The 15,349-nt window shown below is 35.2% G+C and overlaps 2 protein-coding genes and 1 non-coding gene across 5 annotated transcripts; all 3 read left to right on the top strand.

Annotated features, from left to right (window-relative positions):
- The first annotated feature begins 1,856 nt into the window (after positions 1-1,856).
- Positions 1,857-5,633, top strand: LOC142522126 (cyclin-dependent kinase inhibitor 3-like). Of its 3 annotated transcripts, XM_075625283.1 has the most exons (4): positions 1,857-2,235; positions 4,400-4,588; positions 4,744-4,860; positions 5,390-5,633. In XM_075625283.1, exons 1-3 carry the CDS (start codon positions 1,922-1,924, stop codon positions 4,811-4,813), a joined length of 573 nt encoding a protein of 190 aa, XP_075481398.1. In that variant the 5' UTR covers positions 1,857-1,921; the 3' UTR covers positions 4,814-4,860; positions 5,390-5,633. The 3 variants fall into 3 exon arrangements, with proteins under 3 accessions (XP_075481398.1, XP_075481393.1, XP_075481404.1); XM_075625278.1 differs by lacking the exon at positions 5,390-5,633 and having other exon boundaries at positions 4,744-5,120; XM_075625289.1 differs by lacking the exon at positions 5,390-5,633 and having other exon boundaries at positions 1,858-2,235; positions 4,403-4,588; positions 4,744-5,120.
- Positions 5,634-9,936: 4,303 nt separating this feature from the next.
- Positions 9,937-10,009, top strand: TRNAA-AGC (transfer RNA alanine (anticodon AGC)). Its single transcript has one exon. It is a non-coding gene; the product is annotated as a tRNA-Ala (tRNA).
- Positions 10,010-10,092: 83 nt separating this feature from the next.
- LOC142522110 (formate--tetrahydrofolate ligase) lies at positions 10,093-13,350 on the top strand. The gene is made up of 5 exons (XM_075625265.1): positions 10,093-10,433; positions 11,048-11,197; positions 11,322-12,497; positions 12,676-12,822; positions 12,897-13,350. The coding sequence occupies exons 1-5, from the start codon at positions 10,278-10,280 to the stop codon at positions 13,170-13,172; spliced, it is 1,905 nt and encodes a 634-aa protein (XP_075481380.1). The 5' UTR covers positions 10,093-10,277; the 3' UTR covers positions 13,173-13,350.
- Positions 13,351-15,349: the final 1,999 nt, after the last annotated feature.

The following is a 15,349-nucleotide window of genomic DNA, read 5'->3' as shown; positions in this document are numbered from 1 at the left end:
GTAAAAATACTAAAATGAATCATCAATTTACTTTTAAAATCTAATTCCAAGATGTGTCGTAAAAGATTGTCAAGTCAATTCATTTATTTTATTTGATAATTTATAAGATGCGATTATTCCTCGGACAAAATATTGGCACAAACTTTACCATTGGGAACTAATAATATGTATGAAATAAACACGTGTTGCTTTCAATGCAGATGGCTTGACAATCAAATCCTTGGTAAGATCTCACTCCTTGGCTTCAGGTTCTGTACAGGGTCAGAGCAAATTTCCAAAAAGAACCCATTATTTTATTTTATATTAAATAAATATATTAATTAAAGTCACTTTTTTCTTATTTTGTGTATAAAGCTGATGGACGATGATCATGCAGTGGACATTTATGCATGAATTGAAAACAGGAAGCCCCACAAAATAATATTGGACGGATTTTATTTATTTATTTGTTTTGTCGCGAATATTCGTGAAAAGGGTGTTATATAGTATTTAATTTTCGGATATGATCACATGCATTAACTCGTCACTCGTACAAATTTGAATATTTTTCTTTCAATTCAGAACGGTTGGTAAGCTTTACGGATGCCTGTGTCGGGATCGATTTAATCTTTTTTAAAAATTATTTTTGGTCTTTTTTGTTCAAAAAATATAGAGTTAATTTGCTAATACACAAAGATTCAAGCATAGTGAAAGCGTTTCCGATTCAATTTTATGGAATGTATCTCCGATCCGATTCACGAAAAACATTATCTTTTATTTCAAAATTATTACTTTCATTGTATACATGAGTTTGATCGATCATCTCAGAAGACTGATACAAATCTACGAAATCGTTTTACATAAAACCTAGTCTTAACAAAGGTTCATTCACGCACTTGTTTCTTGCAAAGTCTTAATTTAACTGGCCATCTGGGTCAGCTAAATTTATAGACTTCTCGTCATGAATTTTTTGGCCAAGGTGGGGACTCCAAAATCTATTTGGTCTCGAGTTGATAATATATTTTTTTTATAGAATGTACTTTTATTCTCTGTAAAATAATATGACGGTATAAAAAAATTTATTGCAGAGAAATCGTATCTTTAGTGCTAATCAAGATATTTATTTCGCCATTAAATAATTAATACTGAAATGCATGAACTTTTGCTAGTTAATAATGATAGAAACAGTGAAAACTTGTAAGGCATGTTTGGATGTTAGCAAGTTAGAGATAATATTCCCAAGGACAAGTCTGTCCACAACAATAATAACTATATTGTTGAAATTTCTCACACATTTACACTTTCCACCACAAAATTCTGAGCAGGGAATATTTTTTCAGGGTGCATTGATAAATAAACTTTATAATTACTGTTAAAATAAAATAATATACAGGAGCATCTTTATGATGGAAAATGTGAAGTTTTGGAGGTTGATAAATTCTTGATATGTTTTATTTGAGTTATGTAAATTTTTTGTGAGACAATCTCATATATTTTTTTCTTTAGTATGAATCAAACTTACTCATATTTACAATAATAAATAATATTTTTGACATAAAAAATAATAATTTTCATGAGAGAACCAAATAAAATATTCGTCTCACAAAATTAATTTATGAAACTAATTTTAACAACTTTTCTTATCCAATTTATATTATTATGCATGCTATCAACTAGAAATATAATTATACAAATTCAAAATTAGTATAAATAAATAAATATATATATATAAATTTGTTTTTGAATGTTTTTTAATATAATATAAATATTTCTTAATCGTACGAAAGATTAATTAATGTAAATGGCGAGGAAACCCACGGATCCTGCACCATTATATACATATATATATATATATATATAATATAATATAATATAATATAATATAATTACGAAAGGCCTCCGTTTTCACTTGTGCTCTCTCTCCCTCAATCTGTAGAGTGTAATGGGGAAATACATGAGGAAAGCTGAAGCCACAAGTGACGTGGCCGTTATGGATGTCTCCCAGTCCTCCCTCGGTGTACGTACACGCGCCAAAACCCTAGCCTTACGCCGCCTCCAATCTACCGGTGCAGCTCCGTCGTTGGAAACGCCGGACTCGTATTACTACCTTGAGCTGCGCTCGCGGCGCCTTGAGAAGCCGCAGCAGCAGCTGCAGACTTCACGGAGAGTACGGAGGAGCTGTCGCTGTGAAGTTGGCGGTTTGGAAATTGAGGCCCCTTTGGGGGGAAATGTATTGAATACGGAAGTCAGGGAAAGGTATATTTACGCAGCCCTTTTTAATTATTGAATCTTCCATCTTCTTTTTTGTGAAAAATCTGTTTTTTCCCCATTTTGCGTGTCACAATAAACGTGCTGACGTCTTTTGTGATTTTTTTTATGGGATTGGTTTCCGAAATTTTGGTGTAATTTGTTGAAAGATTCATCCTAGTTCTTACTGTTTTTTTTTCTTTGAAAAATTTGAAGCCCATCCAATTTTTTTCTTAAATTTTTCGTGTGTTATGTCCCCCTTCTTGTTGCTGATGGTTAACTCCGCTGACCGTAGCTTCCTCCTTCACTTCCTTTCATTGCATTCTCTCACTTTACATTATGCATGGAATTACAGCAAGTATTTTTCATATTTTTTTGTGGGAAAAACCAGTCTTGGGGCCTTTTGGGATTTTAGGAGGTATTTTGCCTTTGTTGGATATAACTCTTTCTGGGAAATTTTTTTACATATGCAGCAGAAAATTATGGGATTTTTTTGTTTTGGCTTTTTAAAGTGCTTCTGTGAGCTCCGTTTAGGTACCGTACCGTTTGTTTTATTTATCTATTGTTAGTTTTTTAACCAAAGATTATTTACTCTTTTTATCTGATTTTTCAGTTTCAGGGGTTTCGTCCTTTTGGGTACTCTGATTGCTCGGCAAATTTTTTTCTTCTCCGATAATAGTTTTTTTGATAGTATTAGTGAACAATGGTTATTTTTTCAAAATTTAAAAGAATCAATTTTGTGACTTGATTCCAGATATCTTTATGCTTTTACGCGGAACCAGACAATGGGTTATAATTGGGGATACGCTTTGCTGTATTTATTAGATAAACTAACATTTCTTTCAAAAAAAAAAAAAAAGAAAAAGTTCAGTTCTTTTTCATTCAATATTCTTGTCTCTCGACTCTCAGGCTTGATTTTAAATTCTCCTGCTTAAATTAAGCTTCAAATGCGATTATTTTTGCCCAAAAAAAATTAAAAGTGCCGCGCCGCTGTCTCCTCGATCATGCTTGTCTGCCTTGGATGTGCTAGTGCTTTCAGTTCATACTTCCATATTTAAGCAATCATCTCTTTGTTATCTAAGAAGTGGAGTATCAATTGGAATATCCTTTTCATTCTTTCCAGTGTCTTTAATGCTACATGGGTTAGTTATTTATGCATTGAATCAGCATGTTTCAGATGTGGAAACTTTGTAAAATTGCTTTCACAAAGGTAAGCGAAGCTGTGTGGCTGTATGGTTCTTGTAATGAAATAAACAATCTTATTTTCTGCATTATTTTTCAGCTCCACTTACCTATGTGTATAAAAAATGACTACACATAAAACTCAACGGTTGCCTTGCCCCCGTATTCTTGTAGTTTTCAATATTTATTCGACTTCCCTACTCCAGCGGGTGTTAGGCTTGAACTTTAGTCCCTTCCAACTGAGACCCAAAAAAAGAAAAGTGCTACAGTTGAAAATGTTTTGGATAAAATTGAAAACGTTTAGGTATATTCGCATCTGCTCGGTTACACCATATCCATTCGAGGTCCTGTTTTTTTTCTTGTATTGTTTCAGCCCACGATGATGATATATTTGAGCGTTATACTTTACTGGAAATTCTGATAATAGAATGTGACTGAGTATTAGTATTTATATTTTCTACACCGCTTATCTTTCTGTGACATTTGTTTCTTTACATGAAACCTGACATTAACTAGAAACGTTATATCCCTGAAGAATTTGGCAGTAAAAAGCTTATGTGAAAGGAATAGAGGAGCACATGACTAGTTAAAAGAATCACATACTCCCTTTACTTTTTACCAGATTGTACCTGCATCAATGGCTTTGAAACCTCATTTGTGACTGCATGCGTTTTCTTAATGGGGCCACACCGAGATTTCAAATATTACTTGGGGAAGCTGTTCTTGTACAATTTTCAGAGCTTGGAGTATTGACCCCACACACTCCCTATATGAATTTTTTTTAATTTTATTGTAATTTATGCAAGATTTCCTCGTTAAATGTTTCATTGAGTTGGCCATCCGGCCTCAACTAAACTCTTTTCTTTCTTGGTAATCTAAGATCAATCATTTTTTGTTCTAATTTTATAAATTTTTGCTGCATGTGGAGCTTTCATGTACATTACTTAATTTGGGTATGTATGCAAAAGGCCTAAACAAATTCATTTTCCAGCAGAGACACTCGGGAAAGCACTCCTTGCAGTTCAACAATGGGTTCCAACCCAGGCCCGGTCCATGGTTCAAATGCTGCTAGTCGAAGGGGGGCCCTTAATTCCCTTTTTATAAATGTCCCCACACCGTTTGAAGTTGAGGAATTTTTCACCCACGAAGAGCATGCACTGCAGCGCTTTTTAACAGAAAAGTATCGTACTCCATTTTCTTTAAAATACTTGAAACCTTTCCTTTTCTGATTTTGTTATATTATTTTCCATGTTTTCTGAACTCATTTCCATGTAACATCGATACTTAGGCAATGATTTATGTGAGGATATCTAGATTCAGTCTTACCATTTTCAGGTACAATTTCGACTTTGTGAACGAGTTACCACTCCCCGGGCGCTATGAATGGGTGAAAGTAAGCCCCTGAGTAGAAATAGCATTACGGGGTTGTGCTGAGGAAAAGGGTCATGAGTGGTATATTTCTCGAATAATACTCTTTATCGTTTGGGAATGAAGTTTGTGCAGAGCTATCCTGCAACCCTTGAATACATGCATTGAAGATGTGTAGTTTAATGTAGAATAGTAGGGCTGTTATTTTGGTGACTAACTATTTAGAAGTAGTTTTGGACGTAGATTTCTCAGGTATTGTATCATTTAAAAGTCTTAATTAATAAAGTCACCACTTTGTAATTTGACAGTCACCTTGATTATTCAAAAACTTCACTTATTTTTCATGTCATGTTTGCTTTCCCCGCCCCTTGTGTTTATTACATGCAAAGGTACCATTCAAGAATGCATTCAAAGTTCGGATAGCTGGCTTCTGAATTGCTTGCAAAGTTCACTCATGTTGTGAGTGAGTTCAAATAATAATCACATCCAAGATGGAATCAAATTCTGGTAAAAAACTTTGAGTAAAATTCAAATGAAAGATCATATACAATATTTGGATAATTGCATTATTATCAAAGTTTGGATTCATTTGGCATTTTTTGTCCTGCTGCAGCATCCACCGCGTTGCAGGCTGTGCATCTGATGAGGCCGACAGAGTCATGTTTCCCGCGGACCCCTTCATCTTGGACTTTGACTCTCCGTACCCACCATTTGTTATCATGTTTTTTAAATAAATGTTTTTAATCATTATTTCCTTCGACATTACTAAGCTATAACTTTCAAATTCTTAGCAACAGTTATTTATTATTATTTTTTTAAAATATTATTATTAGTGTGGTGAAGGTTGGTTGTGTAAATGTCCTTTGTTTTTGGATTATTATATTACAGAATCTGGGTGGGTCTTTGTCAGGTCAGGAGAGATTGACTTTCTAACATTTTATTATCATTTTGTATTTTGTGGTGGGTCTTCAAGCCTTTTATTATTATTATTATTATTATTATTATTATTATTATTATTATTATTATTTATTTATTTAAATCCGATTTCACCTAGTTAAATCCTTATAATGCGTTCGTCGTATAAATCCAGATATAGTTACAAATTATGCATAACAAAGTAGCTGACTCTGATTTTCTAAATTTGTAAAGGAATAGTTTAGTGCTACGGAATGTGCGTATAATTTATATGAGAAAAACAATTATGTATTTTCAGGGTTATCGCTTGTAAAAATTTTTAAAAACCTGTTTTAAATTTAATATAAAAAAACACTACTCATATACACATACACGTATCTTAATATACTATTTTCTTATTACAAAATCAACATTTATTTTTAATTAATTTATAATTTAAAATTGATTGTGCGTAGCTGCACATGGCCAAGAATCTCGTTGCCTCTTCACATGCTACATCGGGCTGCCTTCTTGTTCCATTTCTCTCTGATTAGGGGGCCGTTTAAAAGTATTTCTCTTATTTTATATATCAATTCTTATTAGAAAGTGAGCTTTGGAGAAGTTGGGCTTATATGCTTATTAAATCAATACACACACATGTATATTTAGTAAAACTTTATGTAATTTACAAATAAAAATATTTTTTTTTTTCATATTTATGGAACATAACTATTTGGTACACTTAAAATGGAACATAACAAAAAGAATCGAGGGACTGACTAATCTCATTCTCACATGGTGTCGTGGAATACGCAACCCACGTTCACGGTTGGCGGCGGAAAACTCCTCGCTATTCAGAATAGGGTGACACTTGTGAGTAATTGCGAAGCCAGAAATATGACTCTGATCGGTCTAGAATTTTAAACTCTACAATCTTTTAATATTTTAAATTGATATATCCGGACTAATATCATATTATTCCAAAATTTATATATAAATTTTTTTAAAAAAATTAGGTCACCCGTGCTAAAGCCCGAATATATATGAGTGTGGCTCCGCCCGTGCTTGTGAGGCGAGATGACTTTCATAATTTGTGGGTGTTCTCGAACTCTTTTAATGTTGTGTTAAAGAAAGTTCACTTTTTCTTCAAAGATTCTCAACCATTAAATGTCTATTACTATGTTAGATTAGAACTTGGACCTAACTCAACCCCAAAAGCTAGCTCAAGAGGGGAGGATTGTCCAAGACCATATATACAACTCACATGTTATTTATCCAACCGATGTGAGACAATTAACACACCCCTCTCACGCCCAGGAAATGAACATCTGGAGCGTGGAATTTATAAATGACCTAATTATGGGCAGAACGGGTGGCCTAATTATAGGCAGTCCAATACATAACGGTGAAACTCAGGCTCTGATACCATGTTAAGATTAGAACTTGGACCTAACTCAACCTCAAAAGCTTGCTCAAGGGGGGAGGATTGTCCAAGCCCATATATACAATTCCCAGGTTATTTATCCAACCGATGTGGAACAATCAACACACCCCTCTTACGCCCATTAATGAACATCTGGAACGTGGAGTTTACAAATGATCCAATTATGGGCAGAACGGGTGGCCTAATTATAGGTAGTCCAACACATAATGGTGGAACCCGGGCTCTGATACCATGTTAAGATTGACACTCGGACCTAACTCAACCCCAAAAGCTAGCTTAAGGGGGGATGATTGTCCAAGCCCATATTATACAACTCCCCGGTTAGTTATACAACCGATGTAGGACAATTAACACACCCATCTCACGCCCATTAATGGGCATCTGGAACGTGGAGTTTACAAATGACCCAATTATGGGCAGAACGGGTGGCCTAATTGTAAGGACCGTGTATCGTGTTATCGTAAATCCTGTGTGATTATCGATAATTCATGAAATTGATATGTGATTATGTATTTGATGTATATTATGTACAATGAAATTGAGAAAATGAATATTGAATATGAATTGACGTTGTAAGAGCTCGAGTGGAGAGGCCGGACGCCAATATAGTACAAAAAATAAATATTTGTACAGAATGTGTGGCGCCCGGGCGGTAGAAAATGACCGTCCCGAGCGCCAAGATATGTAAAATGAGTATGCGGGCAGAACACTTCGCGCCCGAGTGGTAGATTGTGACCGCCCGAGCGCGATGTAAATAATGTTCTCGGACAGAACATGCTGCGCCCGAGCGGTAGTTTGTGACCGCCCGAGCGCGGTACTAGTGATAGCCGGGGGCAGAATGTCTCGCGCTCGGGCGCGAGAATTCTACCGCCCGAGCGCCGAAGCGGTGAAGATAAGAGCAACTTTTCTTCTCTTTCTTTCTTCATTTCTTATACGATAACTTCGAGGGAATTCGAGAGATTTCGATTTTCTTTCTTCCAAATCGACTTCGAGACGCTGTCTAAACGCGAAACAAATTATATATTTGTGATCGTCGCGTTGAGGGCTTCTGACTAAGGTAATTTTCTTCTAGTTCCAGCATCTCTAAATATCAAAGTGCTGGAATAGCATGTATTTGAAGTTGAATTTCCTATATGTAGCAGAATTACCGACAAGAAACTCATATTCGAAGTCGGAATTGAATTATGATATGATTTGTATTTGATATGAATTTTTGAAGTTTCAAATGATATTTGAAACTCATATTAATAATTTTGGAATATGTTATTGATTGAAATGCGTATGTTATTGATGTAGATAAAGTGTAATATCAATATCTTCAGGCTACATCAACTGGAAACGAAGAATTAAGGTATGTTGCGACCGGGTAACATACGACAGGTATCTGTATTATATGATATATGTTGGATTGATTTGATTGATTGGATTGAGAATATGTGTCTATATGCCTACTTGTTGATTAATGTGGCATACATGACATGGAGAATTGAATATCGATGTATAAAATAAATGTTTTGTTAACACACATCATTTTATGCATACATCGATACATGACATGCACGTTGAGCTATGATCCTTGGATACCATGATATGATTTGATTGGATTCCGGGGTTTGTGAACACAATCGCTATGCCGGTATTATATGACCCGTAAAACATTGACAATTGTGGCCCCATATGATTGGATATGAGATTTGGGACTTGATGGCGCTTTGCCGACGCTATCATACGCGTATCCCATATTGGTCGGTGTGCCAGCTCGAGCATTGATTTGATAGCGATTCGATTGATTCTGACATGTGCTCAGTGGATGGGCATTTGACCCGATACCTCCACGACATACATGCATTGCATACCATATATCATTGCTTAGATATCTGTGGTATATATGATTGGTTGTTTCATACGGAGCTTTGCTCACCCCCAAGGGGGGCTGTTGTTGTCTTTGTGTGTGGACAATGGCAGGTACTCCAGGATATCAGGAGACCGGAGAGAGTACTTCTGGAGGGAGCCACAGCTTGGGCTGAGGTTTTATGTTTATGTCTTGTTCCCAGTATATATGTATATGTATCTATATACCGGGGCATGTCCCGAGAATGTGAGTTGTTTGTATATGATAGATTTTGATTTCGTGTGGGCATGTTTATGACGTGAGATTAAATACTATTTTTAGTATTCAAATAAAATGATTTGGGCTCATTGTAAAGAAAATTTAAACTCGTTTTCCGCTGTAATTAATTAACCCTAATCAGATTGCATTGTAATAACGATTAGGAGCTAAGGGCCCCACACTAATTATAGACAGTCCAACACATAACGGTGGAACCGGGCTCTGATACCACGTTAAGAATGGAACTTGAACCTAACTCAACCCCAAAAGCTAGCTCAAGAGGGGAGGATTGTCCAAGACCATATATACAACTCCCATGTTATTTATCCAACTGACTGTGAGACAATTAACAACTTTCAACATTCTAATCTAGTAGATTCAACAAAATTTGTAACATTAATAAGTGTGCAAACAAGATGGCTCATGACCTTGCGTAATTTGATTTGTCTCATTCTTCACTTCTATCTTGGGGTGAATATTTTTACTTATTGTGGTTGGTGAATGTTACTCTTTTGACTAGTTTGATTTATTCTTTAAAATAAATAGTTTTATTTCGGGTACACCACCAAAAAATTGGTTCGAAATATACATATCTTGTCCATGGAAACATATTTCTTTCGAAAATTTCACCTGCAAACATTTTCAAGTCAAGAGATATTCGTTTCAGTTATAGTTTATAAATAAAATAATGCATGAAGATCGTTCACAATATGGGGATGTAGCTCAGATGGTAGAGCGCTCGCTTAGCATGCGAGAGGTACGGGGATCGATACCCCGCATCTCCACCTTTTTTTTTTTTTGCACACGTGCTGGAGAACCAAAGGTAAGAAAAGTCAACTCAGTTAACGTTGGGATGTGTGTGGTTATCCTGGGCACCGATAAGATTATATCTCTCCCCAAGAATCGTTCACCCACTCTGAGCTTAGATTCCTAAGATTTCCCTGCACTTTTCTTGTTTTAAGCAAGTCAAGAAGATTTATCAGGATTCAGAGTCTGGATCCAAATCTTGAAACAAATATACAAAAAGGAAACCGTCCAAGATTCGAGATTTGAATGGGGAAGACAGTGAGAAAATTGGAGGTTGCGTCACCAGTCCCAGCAGATATTGATATAGCCAATTCAGTCGAGCCCCTTCACATCTCCAAAATTGCCGAAGAGCTCAATCTCACCCCTCATCATTATGATCTCTATGGAAAGTACAAGGCTAAGGTATTATGTTACATATATTTGTGGCATCCCTTTTATCTCAGTTATTCTTTAAGGCGCACACCCTTGTGTGTTTCTCTGTGTTTTGTTTTGTTTAGTTTTTGTCTTCTACCCATTTTCGAGGCCTGGTCATATATGGTTGAGCTTTGAGAAAAAATCATGTTTCTTGGTGAAGGTGGGTGTTGATCATCTTCTGTGTATTGGGAGACTCTGCTAATTAAAAGAAAGAAACTCATTAATTCGTTTGTTGGTCCACATTAAAGGCTTGAGTAATGAGATTTATTTAAGGACAGGCCATGTAGTTGAATCTCATAACAGATCTGAAAGATAAGGGGTACAACTATGTCCTATCTTTGGAAATGATGATGGGTTCATACATGTTTTCTCGACTCCTCTTAACTTTTGTACTACTAGTTTCGTCTTTTCCAATATTGGATATTTTATAGGAAGTGGCATTATATCGGCTACAAATTAGCTGCCAAATGGGGAAGGTGATATGTTGGTAATAATGGAAACGAGGTTTAGCAATGACAACAATCCAAGTTTATTCTTTGTCTTTTGGCTTTTGGCTGTTGGAGATTTGGGGATTAATCAGGGTGTTTTTTGAGTATTGATAGGTTTTGTTATCAGTGCTTGATGAACTTCAAAGAAATGGTGATGGGTATTACGTTGTGGTTGGAGGGATTACTCCAACGCCTCTTGGAGAAGGCAAGTCCACTACCACTGTTGGTCTATGCCAAGCATTGGGAGCTTTTCTTGATAAAAAGGTATTCTTTGGCTTTCTTAGATTTTGGCGTACCCTGATTTGTTTTCTTTGTCATAAGCTTATCATTTGTTCCCATTTCTCAATGATACTCAAGAAATCGAATCCTGATATTCTGTTTCTCTTAGGTTGTTACATGCGTTCGTCAGCCGTCACAAGGACCAACTTTTGGTATTAAAGGGGGTGCTGCTGGTGGAGGCTATAGCCAAGTAATTCCGATGGACGAGTTTAATCTTCACTTAACTGGGGATATTCATGCAATAACTGCTGCAAATAACCTTCTTGCTGCGGCAATTGATACCAGAATCTTCCATGAATCTACGCAATCCGACAAAGCTCTTTTGAACCGCCTTTGCCCACCAAATAAAGAAGGTAAAAAGAGTTTTAGTGAAATAATGTTTAGGCGTTTGAGTAAACTTGGCATCTCTAAATCCAAGCCTGAAGAACTTACACCAGAGGAAGTAAATAAATTTGCCAGGCTTGATATTGATCCAAGTTCCATCACATGGAGAAGAGTGATGGATGTAAATGACCGGTTTTTGAGAAAAATCACGATTGGTCAGGGCCCCGAAGAGAAGGGTATGACACGAGAAACAGGTTTCGATATTTCAGTCGCTAGTGAAATTATGGCAGTCTTAGCTCTCACAACTTCACTATCCGATATGAGAGAGAGACTTGGGAAAATGGTTATTGGAAATAGCAAAGCTGGTGATCCTGTCACAGCTGATGATCTTGGAGTTGGTGGCGCTTTGACTGTACTGATGAAAGATGCCATTAACCCTACACTTATGCAAACTCTTGAAGGCACCCCTGTTCTTGTCCATGCCGGCCCTTTTGCTAATATTGCACATGGAAACTCCTCTATAGTTGCTGATAAAATTGGCCTTAAGCTTGCTGGACCTGGTGGTTTTGTTATCACAGAAGCAGGGTTTGGTGCTGATATTGGCACGGAAAAGTTCATGAATATAAAGTGTCGATATAGTGGTTTGACGCCTCAATGTGCTGTTATTGTGGCCACGATAAGGGCACTCAAAATGCATGGTGGAGGGCCCGAGGTTGTGGCTGGGAAGCCTCTGGATCGTGCCTATGTGACAGAGAATGTGGCTCTTGTTGAAGCTGGCTGTGTTAACTTGGTTAGACATATTTCAAACACGAAATCTTATGGCGTAAATGTTGTCGTGGCTGTCAACAAGTTTTCGACTGATTCTGACGTAGAACTAAATGCAGTCAAGAATGCAGCATTATCTGCTGGAGCTTTCGATGCTGTAATTTGCACTCACCATGCTCATGGAGGGAGAGGAGCGGTCAGTTGCTCGCTTTTAGCATCTTATTAAAAAATGTTTCATTATCAATTTGTTTCACAATCCTGTTCTTACGCTGTCAAGTGTTTGGTTAAGAGTGTTCATTATGATCCATCTTGAAAACAACTAATACCAACTCGGCCTTTCAACTTTCGCTCAACTATTTGTTTTCCAATTTCAGGTAGATCTTGGGATTGCAGTTCAAAAAGCCTGTGAGAATGCTACTCAACCTTTGAAATTTTTGTATCCTCTGGATACAAGTATTAAGAAAAAAATAGAGGCAATAGCAAAGTCGTACGGTGCCAAAGGTGTAGAGTACTCAGAACAGGTAACATTTAACTTCAAAGTAGTTATTCATAACATGTTTTCCAGTATATATAAATTTCCCCCTACTTTGAATAGGCTGAGAAACAGATCGAAATGTACAGCAAACAAGGATTTTCTAACCTGCCAATTTGCATGGCCAAGACTCAATATTCATTTTCGCACAATGCTTCAGAAAAGGGAGCTCCAAGTGGCTTTGTTCTTCCTATCAGAGACGTAAGGGCAAGTATCGGTGCTGGTTTCATCTACCCTTTAGTCGGTACTATGAGCACAATGCCCGGTTTACCAACAAGGCCATGCTTCTATGACATAGATCTTGATACCGCCACGGGAAAAGTTATTGGTCTTTCTTGAAAATTTGTGGTCCTAGTTTCTCATCATTTAATGCAAAAAAATGAGAGACTGCGAGTGAAGTGAAGTGAAGTGGAATTTATATTTTACCGAATTCATTGTTTTGATATTTTTTCTACTCTTCACGGTTTCTTGAGCAGTTCATGTTCAGAATAAATGAAATTTGTTCACCTTTCTTTTATTTTGTCATGGTGCTTTAGCAAGATTTGAGTCGGGATTTCACTACAATTTTGTCTATTTTTTCCATAGTTTTTTTGGAGCTTTCGAAACGCGAGCTATTTCATATTGTAAGTGGTGGTGTGACTTGAAGTCATTACCTCAGTTAACCACCATTTAATATGGAAAACAGCACAGGCGCAAGAAGCACAAATGTCAAAAAATTGCAGCTACTGCCCAATTATTTTATGTAGTATAACCACAATCTCTTAATTCATGCGCACAATTTGCCAAACCAAAACTGAAATTATACACACACACACAGATATATATATATATATATATATATATATATATATATATATATATATATATACTAGAAAAGTGCACGTGCAACGCACGTGAGCTACTAAATTGCTGGAAATATAAGTACGAAATTTTGATAATATTTAAATGAATTAAAATATGGCTAATGACATTTATTAATTGAAATAAACCAAACCAAAAAATCAAAAATCATGACCATAGACGGTATATGAATCGGAGAAGTTATCTTATGCACATGACACACTTTTCAATATACTTCTTGGTTGATTTTGATAACTCAACAACTATTTGTCGTAGTTTGTTATAATATACATATAACCATTTTTGTATACTCAGCAAGTATATGATCGTCTTTAACATCTATTATGTTATTTAAAATCCTCATCTGGGATCTGACATGCTCGTAGTTTACTTCCCTATCAAGACGTTTTTTCGGTTTTCTACATTGTTTTTATCCAGTAATCTTATTTTCCAAATATTTATTTTATTGTTGAATGATTTTTCAGTTTTTGACAATCATGAACTATAACTTATAAGAATAAATGTTGTTTTTAGTTGTGATTGATTTTTACTTGTGACTAAAAGTATGTATAACCTATATATTCTTCAACAACATAACCAATGAATGATGCTGTAATTTCTTCAAACATCATGATATTTGTAATATCATTTTTATATATTTAGTATCGATATTATCAACATATAGCTATACGTTTAATAAATTTTTAACAATTATTTCTCAATCAGTGTGAGAAAAAAACTTGAAAATCTTTTCAAATGACTATATCTTATAATTGTGTCATCGTTTAATTTGACGCAATTCAGGAAAGTCATTTCGTTCGTCATTTTTTAGAAGATTTGGAACAATGATTGCGTGTATCATATCATGGGGATGATATAGTTTCAATTTCATAAACAAAACAAATTTTATTCTATCGAGTTTACATTTTATTTTATAATATTTTATATATAGTGGAACGACATAAAAAATTAATTATTGTATTTTAAAAATCTTAAGAAGACATGTATATGAGATATCATTCAAATATATATATCAAAGTATTTGTCTTATTCAATATCTCATCTAATAATATAACTGTTTAGATCTCATGAGCATCTTATAATAGACAAAAATAATTTGATGAAATATTGTATAATTCAATTTGAATTTCACTATTCGGCTAACTGAATTTATTTGGCTAGTAGTTCTCTATGTTACCATCATATATCTCGTGAATTAGTTTGTTAGCCACTCTAACTAAAAAATAGACAAAAACAACATCTTAGCCACCTCTAAATCTATCGAGATAATTTTGGAAGAAATAAAGTGCAATCGGCTCAATGTCCCAGTTTACTAAAAATGCATAAAATTGATCTATTGTGTCCACAAAGCTTTAGAATTGTTCTCATACCATTAAAAATAGAATGAGAATTATACACAATTTTTTTCATGTATTTCTTTTTTTGAATGAAGAATTTTTCCTTTTTATTTATTCTTTGAGAAATATTGATATTGTATATGTCATCAATATATTGCAAACCTTGAAGTAGCAACATAATCACTATATAAACCTTAAAGGTTTAAACATACAATTTTCCAATTTCTTGTTCATTGTGCTGCGTTGAAATTTAAATATGAATCATTTTTTATCCTAATATTTTGCTTTAAATACGCCTTCAATTATATATGCATATGT

The sequence above is a fragment of the Primulina tabacum genome, chromosome 2, assembly GCF_025594145.1.
Source record: "Primulina tabacum isolate GXHZ01 chromosome 2, ASM2559414v2, whole genome shotgun sequence".
NCBI classification, from domain to species: domain Eukaryota; kingdom Viridiplantae; phylum Streptophyta; class Magnoliopsida; order Lamiales; family Gesneriaceae; genus Primulina; species Primulina tabacum.
The sequence above is the reverse complement of the archived record's forward strand: the minus strand, read 5'-3'. Positions and strand labels throughout refer to the sequence as shown.